The 18,238-nt window shown below is 41.0% G+C and overlaps 1 protein-coding gene across 3 annotated transcripts in view; it reads left to right on the forward strand.

Annotated features, from left to right (window-relative positions):
* Positions 1–18,238, forward strand: part of DENND5B (DENN domain containing 5B) — a 181,022-nt gene that overhangs the window by 76,239 nt on the left and 86,545 nt on the right. For 2 of the 3 annotated variants that reach the window (XM_044990556.1, XM_044990566.1), the window contains exon 2: positions 10,381–10,446. The exons of the other annotated variant lie outside the window; for it this stretch is intronic. In XM_044990556.1, the coding sequence (XP_044846491.1) occupies positions 10,381–10,446 (66 nt within the window). The remainder of the gene's footprint in view (positions 1–10,380; positions 10,447–18,238) is intronic. 3 annotated transcript variants of the gene reach the window in all.

The raw sequence follows: 18,238 nt of genomic DNA on the forward strand, positions 1-18,238 counted from the left end.
TCCCAGTGCAGCCTCTAATGCCTGTCTTCCCCCAAAGTAATTTTGACCCAAGTAGTCTATTTTATCCATTCCATTGTTTTTCCTTGCTTTACAGTCTACCTCATCATTAATATACAAAGCTACTCCACCACCTTTACCTTCACTTCTGTCTTTCCTGAATAGCATGTACCCTCAATATCTGTATGCCAATCGTGCCAACTATTCCACTGTTTCCAGTATCCCTATAATCATGGGCAGCCAGTGTCCTGGCTGTTGGGGGAGGCTAACCCCAGACCCCTCCCCTTGTGCTCAAGACCCCACACCCACAGGAGCCCAGAGCACCCCCACCATGGCCCCCAGCCCCTTGTGAGCAATGACCACATTCTTTGCACTTTAGGAAGATATCTCTACGGTGCTACATAGTGAAAGATATCAGTCATGACCAACTTCTACAAACTTCAGTAGGTGCAGTCCCTCAGTGGACCAGTTTAACTTTAAAGAAGGGTAATGGTTTGTCTGTATAGAAATTAACTCTCGTCCTTAAATTTCTCTCACGGCTGATAAGATCCCATTGTTATCTGTGGACCTCAACTTACTGAGGAATAAGGAAAAATTAACTAGGCTTCTGTGGAGACGGGGCTATGTTAACTCAATTATATGATATGAGATGTTGTGGTGTAAGTGTTAAGCAAAATTGTATTGATGGGGTATGTTGTTGGATGAAGACCAAAAGAATATGCTGCTGGGTGAAGAGTGTGAGTGGGTTGGACTCTGGATTAAAGTCCATCCACGCTCCTTGTTTGGAACTGTGAGGGGCTGAATTTAAGGGGCGGTCAGTTAGCTCCTGAGGCAAGAGGAAGAAGGATCACAGAGAGGCCCAGGTAGTTGGACTGTGATCAGGAAGGGAAGTACTGCAGGAAAAATTAAGCTTTCCCTTTGGGAGTAAGAAGTATTACTGAAAGCTATTGTGTTGTTTTATTTACTCTGATTAAATAAAAGTGGAGTAGTTTTTCAAAACCAGCAGTTGAAAACATAGCCAATCAGTGGGTTTTGATGAGTTCTGCGGGGCCCCCAAAATAGAGTTAGGAAAAGCAGTCAGGATTGCCTGATACTCACAGGCAAATGTCCTAAGCAGAAGCGAGGGGTTAAAGGGCTGGACTAGCGACCCAGAGATGCTAGTGTTGAACAGGCATATGGGCAGGAAGAGGCAGATTGTGACAGATATCCTGAAAACTCCCTCCCTCTCCTCAAATAGTCACATGTGATTCACTCTGGAAGAACTCAAACACTTTTTAAAAACTACACTTATGAGACATATTTTCAAAACTTGGATTTATATTATCCCTGGTACTCTCAGCAGGAATTTTAACCTTGGTCACTTTATCACATCTGAAACCAAGAGCTGCTGAAGTGTTTTTTTTTTTTTTTCTTCAGAATTTAAGCTCAGTTCTATTCATGTAAAAACTCTAGGAAAAATTAGACTTATCTATGCTAGACTTGAATGGTAAAAATTATACTGTTTCTTTGGAATGAGGGGAAGGAAGTGCCCAAAGAGAACCAATTTGAAACGGGAGGCATCTTTTAAAACTTAAACAGCAACGTTCCAAGCCTGATACAGTACAGTGAGAGAAAATGTCAAGCCCACACTTACCTCAACTCTGTTTTTTCCGAGAGAAACAGAGGTGGGCTTCAAAGAAAGGGAAAAAAAACCTGTTTGGATGTCTGGCAACCTGTATCAAGCATCTTTTGCACTCTGTGTTTGTGTCAAATATTCATTAATTAGAACAGGGGTTCTCAAACTGGGGGTCAGGACCCCTCAGGGGGTCACGAGGTTATTACCTGGGGGGTTGCGAGCTGTCAGCCTACACCCCAAACCCTGCTTTGCCTCCAGCATTTATAATGGTGTTAAATATATAAAGAAGTGTTTTTAATGTATAAGGGGGGTTGTACTCAGAGGCTTGCTGTGTGAAAAGGGTCACCACTACAAAAGTCTGAGAACCCCTGAATTAAACCTTGGAAATAAAATCCAGCACAAATTTAAGCTCTCTTCCTTCTCCCACCCCTCTTTGCCTACCTTGTAGTCACACTTAAACACATTGGCAGAAGGTGTTTGCAGTTTTTTTGGTTTTTTGGTTTGTTTTATTTTGGACAAAGGAAATCAGTTGATGGATCGAATCTACTTGGGTTTTAATAATAGTGATACAGTTGTGCATGGGAAATTATTAGTTAAATTGGAGAAGATAGGGATTAATGTAAGAATTGAGAGGTGGAAAAGTAATTGGTTAAAGGGGAGACTATAACAGGTCATGCTGAAAGGTGAGATCTCAGGCTGGTGGGAGGTTGCTAGAAGAGTTACTCAGGTCCCAAATAAGATAGGGATTGGTCTTAACTTTTATATTAATGACCTTGCCACAAAAAGGTGGGAGTGTGCTAATACAATTTTGTGGATAACACAAAGTTGGGGAGGTATTACCAATATGGAGGAGGACCAGAATATTATATAAGATCTGAATGGTCTTGAAAACTGTAGTACTATAGTAGAAATGGGATGAAATTTTAATTGTGCATAACTTTGCACTAACAAGAAGAATTTTTGCTATAAACTGGGGATTTATCTATTGGAAGGGACAGAGAAGGAGAAAGACCTGAGTGTACTGGTTGATCACAGAATGACTGAGTTGCCAATGTGATGCAGCTATGAAAAAAGGCTAATGCAATCTTAGGATGCATCAGGCGAGGTATTTGAAACCTCATCTGGAATACTGTGTGCAATTCTGGTCTCCCATATTTAAGAAAGATGAATTCATGCTGGAGCAGGTGCAGAGAAGGGCTACTAGGATGATCAAAGGAATGAAAACCTACCTTATGAGAGGAGACTCAGTTTGGCTTGTTCAGCCTAACCAAAGGAAGGTGGAGAGGGAGATATGATTACTCTCCATTAGTACATCATAGGGATGAATAACAGGAGAGAGGAGTTATTTAAGTTAAGCACCATTGTTGATACAAGAACACATAGCAGTAAACTGGCCAGCAACAAGTTTAGGCTTGAAATTAGACGAACCTTCAGAGGAGTGAAGTTCTGGAACAGCCTTCCAAGGGGAGTAGCGTGGGGGGGAACCCAACTGGCTTCAAGATTGAGCCTGATAAGTTTATGGCGGGGATGGTATGATGAAACTGCCCACAATGGCATGTAGCTGATCTGTGACTGCTAGTAGCAAATATCTCTGATGGCTGGTGATGGGAAGGGCTGTGAGTTACCGCAGCGAATTCTTTTCCAGGTGGTGGGTCTTGCTAAAATGCTCAGGGTCCAACTGACTGCCATAGTTTGGGTCAAGAAGGAATTTTCCTCTAAGTCAGATTGGCAGAAATGCTTGTCTTTTTTGCCTTCCCTCTGCAACATGGGATACAAGTCAACTGCAGGTTTAAACTAGTGTAAATGATGGACTTTCTGTAGCTTGAAGTCTTTAAATCATATTTGATGACTTCAGTAACTCAGCCAGAGGTTATGGGCCTATTCCAGAAGCAGGTGGGTGAGGTTCTGTAGTCTGCAATGTGAAGGATGTCAGACTAGATGATCATGAAGGGTCCCTTCTGGACTTAAAGTCTGAGTCTATATCAGTATCTGCAGGATAAGTACCAAGGCCCTTAAAATATCCAAACAAAAAAATACCACCAAATGAGAATTTCGTTGAGCTGATGTATTAAGATGTGTGAATTTAACATTGTATTAAAAAAATAGGTTTTCATTCTAAGTGCTGGACAGCTTTATTTCTTATTGTATAAGAAGTCCACACTTTTACTATATTTTTTTGTTTTATGGCTTTTTTTGTATTACAGTAACGCCTCACTTAACGTTGTAGTTATGTTCCTGAAAAATGCAACTTTAAATGAAACAAGGTTAAACAAATCCAATTTTCCCATAAGATTTAATGTAAATGTGGGGGGTTAGGGTCCAAGGAAATTTTTGAGGGGCAGACAAAAGGCATTATATACTGTACTGTGGTGGGGAGGTGCCCCTGGCTTACCCCTGGGGCTCAGGGCTGGGGGTGTGGGGTCTGGGAGGGAGTTAAGGTGCGGGAGGGCGCTCAGGGCTGAGGCAGGCACGAGGTGCAGAGCACTTACCTGGGGCAGCTCCTGTTTGGTGCAGGGGGTGTGCAGGTGCCTCTGCGCAGCACTGCCCCATGGCCGTAATTCTGGGAGCCACGATTCTGGGAGCCACGATTCTGGAAGTCCCCCCCCCCCCCGCATAATTCTGGGAGCTGCGATTCTGGGAGCTTCCCCCCCACCCGGCAGGCAGGGCCACCCAGAATGCAGGGGCTTTAGGGGCTGCAGGGCCCTAGACTAAGGGGGCCCTGGCCTGCAGCTCTAAAGCCCCTTTTGGAATGCGGCCCTGCGAGCACAGGGCAGAGGACTCAGCAGGAGCGGGGCAGCCAGCGGCCGGAGAGAAGCGGCACTTTCCCCTTCAAAGCGCCGCGTCTCTCCAGCTGGCTTTGAAGGGGAAAGCGCCGCTTCTTTCTGGCCACTGGCTGCGCGGCTGCCCCTGCTCCTCCTGAGTCCTCCGGCCTGTGTTCGCAGGGCCGCATTCCAAAAGGGGCTTTAGCGCTACAGGCTGGGGCCCCCTTAGTCCAGGGCCCTGCAGCCCCTAAAGCCCCTGCATTCCGGGTGGCCCTGCCCAGGGGGAGGGGAGGCCGCTTCCCCGCTCGCTCCCTCCCTCCCCGAAAGTCCTAAGCACCGCCAAACAGCTGTTTGGTGGCGGGGGAAGTGCTGGGAGGGAGGGAAGGGGAGGAGGCAGAGAAGAGGAACTTGTGTAATGCTCCCTTGTAAAGTCAGCCAAACAACATTAAAAGGGAGCATTGCACAACTTTAAACGAGTATGTTCCCTAATGGAGCAGCGATGTAACTTTGAAATAACATTAAGCAAGAGGATGTTAAGTGAGGAGTCACTGTACAAGGAAGACCTATTTCTTCTCCCTTCCACTTGCATGAAATACAAAACAAAACCCTTTCATTGTAGAAGACTTTAGCGGGATTTTCAAATAGGAAAATTCAATAGGAAAATATTTCCTCCTATTCCCTTTTTAAATTTTTTTTAAATGGATGCCTTTAGAAATCAGGAAAACAGATCTTGAGATACAGCACTTAAAGCATGAACCAGTGCTTATAGAAGCTTGACTCTTAAATGTTTAGTTAGCTCCTTAATTTTTTGGAAGTGCCAACAAATTTAACTTGGAACATTTCATTACATTTAACCCAAACAATACCACTTTACAGTGAGCAAATCAAGTGCATGACTCATCTCTTGTTGTAAGGTAGAAAGATCAAGCATCAGAGGAGTACTGTTCAAAATTCTCTCTTATGCTATGCAATTGTTCTGGAATGGGAAAATGACGTATTATAATTTTAAAAAAACTGAATCTTTTTACATTATCAACAGCAAATTAAAAACTTCAAATTGCTTTTAAAAAAAAAAAAGCTCAAGTATAGCATGTTAATATAAAGATCTAGTACTTAAATTTCTTGTGCTAGTTCTTACATAAGAACGGCCATACTGGATCAGACCAAAGGTCCATCTGGCCCAGTATCCTGCCTTCTGACAGTGGCCAATGCCAGATGCTTCAGAGGGAATGAACAGAACAGGGAATCATCAAGTGATCCATCCCCTGTCCCCCATTCCCAGCTTCTGGCAAACAGAAGCTAGGGACATCATCCCTGGCTATAGCCATTGTTGGACCTATCTTCCATGCACTTACCTGTTTGTTTTAAACCCTGTTATAGTCTTGGCCTTCACAGCATTCTCTGGCAAAGAGTTCCACAGGTTGACTGTGCGTTGTGTGAAGAAATACTTCCTTTTGTTTGTTTTTAAACCTGCTGCCTATGAATTTCATTTGATGACCATTCTTTATATTGACTCTGACCTGAGTTGGGAATGAAGAAGGAAGGGAGATAGTGAGGTAGAGGACAGAGTTGTAATTGGGTTTTTTTTGTTTGGTTTTTTTTTGGTTCAAAGTGACAGCGGGTCCCTACTGGCTATCAGGCAACAGAAATGCTACAAGTTGAGTAGACCCTTTGCATGTTGTTTAACCTACATATCACAGAATAGGCAGTATCCTGTTGGAGCTGCTAAAATTCAGTGAAACGCTAATTCCTTGATTTTAATTACAGTCTTTGGGTTGATTATAATTGGTAGCTTACTTTGTAGCGTTGTGCAATACTGAGCTTCTAGGGTTTTGGGGCTTTTTTTTGTGGTGGTTTATTTTTTGTTTTGGTTTTTTTTGTTGTGTCACAGCTTTGGGTATAGTGATTGGCAACAGAGTGCTGTACAGACCCTGGGGACCTGCTGACTTCTTGAACTTTCCTTGATAAGCCAACGTTTGCTCACAAATGAACTTTCTAATATTTGCATATCATCTTGTTAGCCCAGCAACAGAAATCATGTATAGCTGTTTCAGCTGTGACTTTGTCAAGCTCTTTTATGTAGAGGTACTGGCCAAGACTTTTAAGTAACTAGTGATTTTCAGTGATTCAATTTAAGGGTGTCCAATTTGAAACATCTTGAAGACGCTTGATTTTTTTTTTCTTCAGGGTTCAAGTACATCTCCTCCCTCTCTTTCCCATGTCCACCAGAGGTTAGAGTGTCAATATAAAGAATAGTCACTAGCAAGAGAAATGAAAGTACCTTGTCTTTACGTTAACATGCTGCACTTTAGCTCTGTTTTCTTCCCAAGATGTTTACATCCTCTACAATATGATGATAAAGCTACTAAATGCTGTACCAATCCACCATACTGAAAGTGTATTTCATACTGTATAAAGAAGGGTTTGAAAAACATCTTTCTTCCACTGAGCAGCTAATCTATTAGCTAAGGGACTGATTTTGATACCCCTCACTCCTGCTCTTTGATATTTCTGTTCTCCAGTGCGCTTCAGTGACACTTCTCATGGTGAAAGGTGCTGTTCAAAGAGAAGTAATTGTCAGAATCTGATCCTGTATTTGTGTATGTTTAGGCTAGTGAGACGTGGCTGGGAGGTCAGAGTAAATATGGACTAAAGATGAGCATGGACTGAGGAAAACACTGAAGAACCAACTTAAATCCCATTGGCAAAATCAGTGGGACTAAAGCATGTGCTTGAGAGCTTTTCTGAAGCAGGGACTAAGATGGCAATCAGCATCTATTTTGGGGACTTGATCAAGTATGTAAAGCATGTGAGGTTAAATCCTTTTAGCGCAATATGCAACTACTTAAAAATAGTGTGGTGTGCTGAAAGATGTCAGGAGAATGTATTCAATAATGATGTATGATGCTTAAGTTGAAAATTCACTTAAATCTATCACTCAAACTCTGCTCTTCAAGCTAGTACAGATGCTTATTCTTTTTTTGGTTTTAAGGATTCAAAATGCTCACAAGCTTAAGCATAGGGGTACCACAAAGGATAAAAGAGTGGCACTTGTTTGTGAATGGGATAGACTAAAGATCTGTGTCCAGATACTGCCTGGAAGTAATGGAAAGCTGTGGATTGGAATCCCGTATTTGGAAAGCTGTTTTCTGTGACAGAAATCCAACTTGGCAGCAAAACGGCTGTCTTAGAATTCCATGCATGTTTATTGCAGAGAAAATGGAGGCCTGAGAGTTAAGAATGACTGTTGCCCATATCTAGAACTGTGAAAAGTCCAGTTTTACACCTGTTGTTACTTCCTGCTGACTGTTTTACTGAACAAAGGCTTAGAACATTCATATAACAGCACTGTACTCTTTAGCAATGAAGCTGAGTAAAGAGAACTATGGAAATATTTAAAATATATATTCTGCAGCTACCTGTCTGAATGCAATAGTTAATCTCTATTACAATGACTTTACGTAAAGTGGAAGTTTTTCATTCATTGGAAATGTTATGAGTGATTTAAACTATATTTCATAATTTATTACCTGAAGGCAAGGATAAAATTTATATATCTAAAACCACTCCAGGTCACCAAAAATACTGTGGCTTCAGTTTACTGACATTGTGCCGTTTAAATAAAATAGATTTAATCTATTTCACATATTTGTTTCCGTATGTAGTAAGAAGTTTTTGTTGATCTGTTGGCATCTGGGAGTGGAGCTGAATTACAAAACAGACACTGTTGATATTGTATAATGTTACTCTGCTGACAGATAGTGGGTATATTTTAATCGGGTCAAAAAGAGTGGGTGATGGGTAAACTGAATCGCTAGGGTCCAATTATTTAGCTTCTTCCTTTTTTTTACCCCTAGAACTATAAGTTTGCCTTTAAAAAACAGTGTAGGTTTTGTTAAGTTTTTTTTTTTTTTAAATGCTAGGGGTTTTTTTCACAAGCGTAACTATTTAGTGGTGGTAAACCATAGGTTCATACCATAATTTTTTTCTCTGATTTATACTGACAGGAATTATACTGTACAATATTATCTTGTATCTGCACACTTACTTCTCCATTATTAATAATCCTCTGCCTTTTATATCTTAGTACAGGGGTTTGCATAAGTTGTTTAGTTGCTTAACCATCTGATTACCTAAATCTTGGTGCTTTGGTTATACACTCCAGTGTTTCGATACATGTGTCCACAGCACATCGGGCTGCCCCATTTTCCCCGTTATCCTATGTAACTCCATTCTTCTTGCTATCTCTTCCTGCTGAAGATAAGGCAGATTATTTTAAACATTGTTGGTAGTTGAGAGCCTAACTCCCTTATGTCCATAGGGTATGATTTTTTTTAATTCTCCCCCCCCCCCAGTGCTTAAGTTAAAAGTTTTGATGGTGGCAGCCAATTAAAGCAGATACTTGTAGAGTCACTCTGGTTATTTATTAGTGTACAGTGATTACACATCTTGGATTTAACCAAGAGAGCTTGGAGCACTGGGAATTTCATAACAGAGTGGAGTGTGGTTGTATCTGCTTGGACAGCCTCCTTTTGCTGTTACTGGAAGAAACCATTCCTTCCTGGAATAATTGAGTTTTTAGAAGAGGGAAAGTACTTCCCCCTCCCCCTGATGGAATCTACTGCCACTTAAGAGGGGGAGCTTGTGGGTGCAAGAATCATACACTTTGCTGGTGGTCTTCCTAACTAATTTTTCTTCCTTTGACTCTAGGAATCCCACAGGCAGCAGTATTTCTTAAGTCCTCTATTCTATTTAACGATTAGATACAAATAAGTGGGTGGTTTGGTTTTGTTGCTTTTTTGTGGAGAGGGTGTTAGGTGTTTCAGAACTTGGGACTGAAATAATTTAAGGTTTCTGGAGTAGAAACCATTGCTTTGCAGGTTGAAAGCGTAACCAGTATACTGTAACTGATGGAAAGAATTAGAACCCCCTGTCAACCCAAGGAACAAGAAGTTTTCTTCTGAAAACCAAAAATTCCATTCTAGATCTCTTTATTGAAAGCACTTGTCTCATTCCTCTGCACATGACTGTCTTTCCAAGTGATAGACAATTAGAAGAAGTGCTCATTCATGGATAAGGTTGCCAACTTGCCCATTTTTCAAAACCAGACATTACAGGCTGCCCCTATTGCTCACATTCCACACCCCCCACCCCAAATTGCTCACTTCTTCCTCACCCCCAGAACTCACCTGCTGCTTGCAGAGCTGGGCTGGGCAGAGCGGATACAAAGCCTGCCTGCGAGCATGTGGCTGGGGGAGCTTGGGCCCTGGAGCGAGGGGCCGGAGAGAGCCGGGGCCCGGGGATGCTGAGAAGGCGGGATGGGCTGTCATGGGCGGTGAGCCCAGCTGCCGGCCTTGCTCCTCAAATGCCACATGCAGTCCAGATCTCTCCTTTATCAGCAGCTGCTCTTTCTGCCCTCCCGGCAGTGGCAATCGATTGTGGTTACTGCGGTAACCAGATTTTTTTGGTGTCCGGTCAGCAGTGCTGACTGGATGCTGCACAGGTCACCTTTCAAGCGGACTTTCCAGTCGAAAACTGGACACTTGGCAACCCTATTCATGGATTCTCTTACGTTCCTGGTGCCATAGACCATTGACCAGCAAGGAGGGCAGTCGTGTGAATCTATTTTAATTCACTCTTTGGAGCCTGTAGTTCAGTGCTGTAATGAACTGCAGATCAAATCCACAAAACTGAAATATAAATTGTCATTTATGTAGTGCCCTAGCATGTGGTGATCTGTGTTCTCATCTTGATTTTTATTTCTGGGGTTGCATCTGTTTTTACTTGGGACATGCTACTGTATCTTTAAAGATTTTGCAAACATTTTTCTATGGAAGGGTAACAACATCTGCTGTGAGAAAGAACATTTCAGTTAGACATGCTGTAAAAACTTTCAGAGAAGGGCTGAGAAGGAAAGATTTCTTCTACTTGACGTTTTTCTGAGTTTTGTGTATCTTTTGTTTGTTCATACATGCTTTTTGTTTTTGTTTCTGTTATGTTATATAGTCTTATACCAGTGGCTAGAAGCAGATCGCCATGGCAAGAGCTCAGATACTGCAAACAGAACCTCAGGTAAAAAGGGAGTTTAAAATCAGAACTCCAGGCCCTCTGTGCCTTTTTTATATATATATATTCTCCATCTTACAGCTTCCCTTGAATCGACTCAAATTAAGAATCAGAAGTAAATATTGCACCTTTAGACTATAACTTAACTTGAATCAATAGCTATTACATTTTATTCTTTCCCTAAAGCTCTCTTGGCAAATATGCTTCTCTCTTAGAAGAGAAACTTAATTTCCCCTGAAGTCCAGTGGTGGAAATCCTTCCATGTATATATTAGGTGTATTTTGTCTGCTTAGTGACAGAATCACATAAAAAGTGTTTAGAAGTTACTGTATCAGTAGATACTTTATCACAAACGCCAACTCTGCCAAATATGCAGGTATAAAGCAATGTTTTCAAGTGCTGTCTCTGTTCCCACTAATTCCTGCTACGGCGGCTCATATGGGTTTTTTTAGATCTACTTTGAAAAATGTGCCTCATTAGATCACAGGAAATAGCATGTTTGAGGTTAAGAATTTAAAACTTTCCAGACAGATTGATAGTTCATCTGACTCTCCAAAGAGTTGCTTGTACTCAGTTAAATCTGATGTTCATATATTTCTATCAAACATTGGAGAGTAAGTGTTGCACTGAATATACAACCCCACCTACACACAGGCATCCTGTTGAATAAATTCACTGTATATTTTTAATTTTAGTTCTAGAACTATTTTTCATCTGCCATGGCCCCATCTAGAACAACTACAAAGCAGTAGTCTAATGGTAACGAGTATGTGGTGCGAGAGGTGCCCTATAAGTATTCTTCCTGAATATTGAATGGTTAATGGCTTGTCCCTAAATATAATGTTAAGAGGCTACGCACTGCTGTTTTCCAGCTACATCCACTCAGTTCTAAAACCCAGCAATTAACAGCATAGTTGCTCCTTTTCCAAGCATGACTCTTCCCTGCTTCCGCCCTCTGTTCAGCATTCTGTGCACTTAACATCTCATGTAATGTGATACAATTGTCCAGTAGACTTTTTGGTTCTAAAGTTCATTCTACTGGGAGATAGCATGATCATTAGGAAATGTTGAGCCAATTTAATTAGAAATGACAGCTAACGAATAAGGTGGTAAGCATGATGTGCAGTATTGTGCACACTCCCAATAGGTCTCTCTAAAGGAGTTGGAAGATATTTTTATTTCAGTATTCACGTTCCAGAATTTGTAATCAACTACACATAGTTAAAATTCCTCAGGCTACAGGGTGTGGAATGAGGGGACTTTGCCAGTTTAATATGCATCTATGTATGCCTCCTCTACCTGAGATAGCTAATATTTAAATGTGGTTGTTTAAAAGCTCAACACTCCTTGTTTTAGTTTCTGAGCAATCACTCCAGAAATGAGACTGATCATGGATGACAGTCTAAGAACTTTTTGCCCTTTATCCAGGTACTGCACCCTAAATGGACAGTATTTTATGTAACAGCTTCATGGAGTCTATCTAACATTCTAAAATTAAATTAGCACAGTTTCAATTTATTTAGCAGCAGTGTTCATCACCTAGCCACTCACTTGTAAATCTGAACTAAACTGCATTTAGCAGATTTTTTTTGTGTTTCTCTAAGCTAAAACTTGCAGCATTATAATTCCGATATAAGTTTCACTAAGTATAATTAAGTATCCATTTACAGTGAAATTTAATCTGATGTATTATTGTTGATTTGAAATATGCAAGATACTATAAATATTAATCTGTTTTACTAACCTAACAGTTTAAGGGCTAAATTTAGGGCTAGATTGCTAACCTTACTTACATGGAGTAGTCCCTTAGTCTGTGAGTTTGACGTAAATGGAATCTGTTGTGGAATATCGTGCAATTAATAGCATCAGTATCTGGTCCCTAGTGATAAGAAGCTGGATTCCATTTTAAAAGTGAAGTCAGGCTCAAATATAGTACATTCTGCTAATTATAGTTTGGAATCTCTCAAGCAAACATCTCTAAAATTTACATGCTAATTCGATTAAATCATAATTCACTTAGTGTGCCTGAAAATACTGTCAAGTTAGTGTCTCTCTTCATGCTAGGTGTGACTCAGCAGTCCAATACCACCAATGATGGAAGTTCCTATCATAAAGAGCATTTGTATTCAGATGCTAATCCCTTCATGTTTGCCAAGAAGGTTCTGCTTGCTGTGACTTGCCTTTCCCATTTTCTTTCCAGAGTGGATTTGATTAGTCTATCTTTCTGATTCTGTCATAGCACTTTGGTGGGAGTTCTTTTTGTAGGTTGATTTAAATGATGACATTTCACCCTCACAATAAAGAGCTTTATTGTAAGGCACACCACAGATGTGTTTCTGTTGTGCCCTCCTCACCTTAATTGAAGTTGCTTATAAATGTCCTTGTTCAGTCTCTGGTGCCCCAGAATAGCCTTTCATGGAGGGTGCAGTGTTCTATGCTCTGTCTTGCAATTGATTAATCAATGAAAGATTTTGGTGTGGCTTCTTGTCTTTTTGTCGTCTTGTCAGCTTCCTTCTGTCTTTCAGTTATTGGCTAAGTAAACAGTGTGTTTTTTCCCCCCTTCTTTTTTAAAAAAATAATGCTATCCTGATAAATTGTAGGCATTACAGACTTTCGGTAAAGGTAAGTTTTATCTGTGCCATCCATTTTCCTGGGTCATATGGCCTCAACATCTTCAATTTCTCAGTCAGCATCTGTAAAAATGCTAAGAAACTAGGCTTTCATACACACAGATGGCTTCAAGAAACTCAGGTTTTGTCAGCAAAAATGCTAGGCTTTCTCATTGCTATGAACATGTAAACTCTGTAAATACTCACTGAATAGACTGGTTAAAAAATTCTGAACTTTCATGATCAACTTGGTTTGGACAGAGACAGATTAGTGTTACCCTTCTCACTAGCTTCTGATTATGTTGGACCATTGTGTGCTTCAGATTGTGGAAAGGAGAACTAAAAACAAAACCCCAAACAAAACCTGTGGTTCATCTTTGCTGTTGAGTCCTTCAGACCTTCATGCAAATCCTCAGTGACAGAATCTTTGTTTATTTCTGAAATAAAACTGATAACTATATTTGTTTCCATTTGTTGGGTGGGTGATGGTAGCTTGGTAAATCTTTTGCCACCAAAGAAGGAAAGAATATGGGTTTTGTTCTGGCTTTTTGAAGGAGGAGCTGTCTGCAATCATATCCTCCACCTTCAATGAAGTCCTAATGTGGCTCTTGCCAGCTGAGATGTTGAGTCCAAAACTCCAACAGTCAATCAGTGCTGCGCTAAGCACTGGCCAAAATAGGATTTGATAGTGACGCTAGTTGCCTCTACAATAAAAGCTGGGTCAATTGGATTAGGGTCAGCGCTCAGATCTGCCTAGTAGGGAGTGCCTGAGGGAAATGAGTATTACCCTATATACTGTATTTGACATCTGCCAGTCCTGGAGCAAAGAGCAATACACAGCACTTCTGAAGCAGCTTATACGTAAGTTTATCAAGGCATTTTACAGGTAGAAGGCTTCCTATGTGTCTATTTATCTACTTAAAGCCATCTGACAAAGTATCAATGGTTCGTTAACATAAACCTCTCAGCTACGGAATTTGGAGGTACGTAACATCTAGTACAGAGTGTATCTCCTGGAGATAAATCCAGCTCTGGCTCTGTTGATGAAATGGTTAGTCATGTGTAGCCTTTTCTTGTAAGTGACAGATCCAATAGCCTTACTAGCAGGATGCTTTTGAGTTACTACTCAGAATCCCAGGAATTTACATATATGGTTCTGCAAGATACAATGGATATTAAAGCTGTCACTTTCTGTAGCACAGAGGGGGCGGCTCCAGGCACCAGCACGCCAAGCGCGTGCTTGGGGCGGCAAGCCGCGGGGGGTGCTCTGCCGGTCGCCGTGAGGGCGGCAGGCAGGCTGCCTTCGGTGGCATGCCTCCGGAGGGTCCGCTGGTCCTGCGGCTTTGGCGGACCTCCCGCAGGCTGCCGCGGAAGGCAGCCTGCCTGCCGTGCGGGCGGCAAAATGCCTAGACGCCCCTGAGCACAGATCAGGGAAACACTGTCACAGTGCAGAGAATGGGCTGAAGATGGCAGATATCAGAAAGGACCATTTGAGGAAAAAGTAATCTGATCCTGGCTGTGTTAATAAATTGTATATGTGAGCATCAGTTCAATGTGTCTTCTCTTATTCCCATGTTTTCATGCCCATCACTCAGTCACATGGGTCAAGGGTTTCTAATTCCTTCTACTTGTGGCAAATTCCCTTTTATAAAAATGTTTATACTCTTTCTTTAATAATGACTACAGGAAACACTCTGTTAAATGTTAGACAGATTTCTCAAAAAATACAGGGACTGATCTTTCAGAGGTGCTACAGGCCAGTAGCTCCCATTTTGAGTCAGTGGGAACTATAAGTGTCCAGTACCTCTGAAAATCAGGTCCAAGGTTTTTTTGGATTAAATTGGCATAATAATATGGTCTGTATCTTCTGAATGATTTGGAAATCCCAGTTCAGTATGGCCCAAGGAATGGAATGCAGATACCTGGATTGCAAGATGTTGTGACCACAGATTTAATACAAATAAATAAGTTTCTATATTCAGAAGTTGTTTCCTCCAGGTATTACTGATACTTGTAAATCCAAAAGTTTCTTTCAGCTGGCATTTAATGCAACAGGAAGTGGTAAAATAGACTTCTGCTAGTGGAAAACTGCTGTGGCTCTGTCCTCCATATACCTTACTAGGACTAACAAGATGACCCAATGAAGTATCGTAACTGAGTGTTTTAGCACCTGGGGCGAGCAAACATATTTGCGTCCTTGGTTTTTCCCCTCTTTTTTTTTTTCTGCCCCATTTTCCCTCCCCTGTGGCTTTGTACCCTGGGCAGCTGCGCCACTCACCCCACCCTAGTTATGGCCCAATAGGAGTGAACACTTTCCTTTCAATAGACCTAGCCAAATGCTGACCATGTGGGAGTCCATTCCTTAACAATGAACAGAAAACGGCAGTACAAGATAGCTACAGATTAGGATTTAAGGTTCCTATGACACCCTGTTCCCTGGATTAGTTATTCTGCAAGTGATGTTTCCTCTGTGATTCTTTTCTGTCTGAATGGAGACATTTTTCCAGGAGTTAGTTTCTTTGTATATTTTTTCCCACCTTTCGCTCCCTCTTCAATCTCGTCTGTCTGATGAAATGATGCCACATGGCTAGATGCAGCATCTTCTTTGCTGGAGGTATTTAGTGCATTGGACAGATGGGATGAAGGGACCTACAAGTGGCTACAGATGTGAAAAATGTACATTTTTCATTCTCAGTAGTTTCTTCAAGATTTAATAGTACATTTGATAGTGTCTATGATTCCAGTGTACTAATATGTACTGCCAGCAGGAGACTATTGTCCATCACTTTTGTTGAGGCTACAACCATGTCCATATCTTGTTAAATCCTTTTTTTGTTTTGTTTTTGTTATAATCAGTCGTCATCGCTGTGTTCTTTCTACCATCATTCCTTTCTTTTGGGGACCAATTTTGTCACCCAAATTGTCTGCAAAGGACCGATTCTGCCACCTGTACTCCCGCTCATTACTACCTCATTCCACAAGTCTGGTTAGTTTCAATGAGATTACTTCTGTGTAAAGTATTAATAAATATGAGTCAAACTGGCAGTATACAACCCATTGCAAACAATTTAATTCTACAGATTGTGTTAAGTACTCCCTAGTATGTGGGGAAAAAAATGTACTTGCCTTCAACAGCTTCCATTTTTTAAAATTGATCTAGTGGGCTGAGGCCAAACAAATGTAATCTTAAATATTTGACATGAAATTTGCTTGTGTTGTCTTAATATATTCATCTGAGATGCATGTACAGTGACTAAGATCCTGTAGCTGCAGTTCTGGCCATTCACAAGTCTTTGTCAAGTAAACCATGTCAGGTGTCTCAGGAGGATAAGGGGCTTAGTGTCCAAATAAGACACACAACATCATGGGATATTAACTTAAATCACACAAGCACATAAATCATTGGTTGATACTACACATTGAAACATGCCTACCAATTTTTATTCTTAGTGTCAACTTGGAGAGAGAATTTCCACTCTATTTTTAGTGTGTGAAAATTTCATTTTGTAAAATTCTAAGATTCAGTGGATAACATGTATAAGTTACTCCAAACATCTGCAAACCTCTTGTGACCAATAGTTAGTTCTGCTGCAACATGCTATATTAGAGGCAAATTCTCTGCTTTTATGCACTAACATTGCAGGGTAACTTGAAAAGAATCTTTTAGCACTTGTGCTAAGGACAACTAAATACAGTATTTGTCAAAACTGGAAAATGTTCTGAACTAGTCTACTAAACACTTGAATGTTTTTTTTCACTCTGTCCAACTTAGCTGACACCTTGAATTTCCTGCATGGAGTTTCTACCTCATGCATGCTTTTGCTGGGGATTGGCTTGGCCTGAGAGAGCCCAACGGCAGGCTACCTGGCTCCAGCCAACGCCCATCACAACTTACCTCCAGAACTCCTTCCTCACTCATAAATTTGACTGTTTCATCTGTCATACATACATCTTCTAAGGCTTTTTCTACACAAGTTCAGTAAGTGCAAAACAAAAAACTCTGCTGGAAACCTTAATTTCACATTTTTCATTGAGGATCTTGTTTTTCATGGCAAATAGTCGATTTTGTTTGCCATGAAAAAATGTTAATGAAAATAATAGAGCAGTACTGATTAACTACTCAAGGTACCTAGATGCCACTCTGATGGGTGTACTAGAAATGCCTAAGTAGCCACTTGTCTCTGGCATACTCTTAGAAATGGGAACTTTCTATGGAATAATGCTTATCCACATTTTTAAAATCACTTTGCGAGGGGAAGGGCTGTCAAGGAGCCAATTATGATTCCATGATTTTCTGCCTATCCCCTGGGACTACTCCCATTGCTTTCCCTGACAAGTCCCTTTGTCAAGGGTGGGGGAGAGGGAGTTGTAGGAGCCAGTGATGCCAACACTGTTTGGCGGAAATCCGCCACGTTGAAGGGATTTCAAGCTAGGTGTTTATGTTAAATCTCTGCTTCCTTTTGTGCTGCCAGTGTGGGGCAAATGCAGAACAGCTGCCTCTGCACATGCCAACTGGTTGAGCAACAGTAGAGCTATTTGAGAGTTGGCAGGCGCCCTTGGGCCAGTTTCATCAAATCTGCAAAAACTTTAAGTGACTGCTTTGCAATCTAGAATCCTGTCTTTACGTGTAACTTACACCTTGAATGCTGCATGTGGGAAGAGCTTTTTATTACATGTATAATTTTAGCTACTTTCCCTTTTGCCATTATTTCTTTAAGCTGATTCTACACAATTGTTTTAAGATAGGTCACTAAGTAGTTAATATTTTAACCCTCGTTCTGTTCTAGAAATTGACGTATGGTCCGTCTTAATTATTTAAACATGTTTCTTTCCTTGATACATCTTAAAGGTTCCTTGTACACTTAATCATATTGTTAATTAAATTTCTCTTAGTCTGAAAAAGTCTCTTTAGTATGAATCTAAGTACCTATTTTCAGAGAGTCACTTTATGTAACTTGTTCTCTGCATGTCACATAGTGCGTTGGTTGAAAAGGACCAAATGGAGTTTATTTAGGGGGTGGGGAGAGTGTTCATACAGATTATATGCCTCAAGGGTATACAGGGTGCAGACCTGATCATTGTTGCACCAGAAAGCTTTAAGCTGAATGTAACTCTTTAGCTGTTTATTGTGGGTATCTTTTACCTGGGTAACATCTCGTCCTTTCTAACAATGAATTTGAGCACCCAAA

This window comes from Mauremys mutica, chromosome 1 (genome assembly GCF_020497125.1).
Source record: "Mauremys mutica isolate MM-2020 ecotype Southern chromosome 1, ASM2049712v1, whole genome shotgun sequence".
NCBI classification, from domain to species: Eukaryota; Metazoa; Chordata; order Testudines; family Geoemydidae; genus Mauremys; species Mauremys mutica.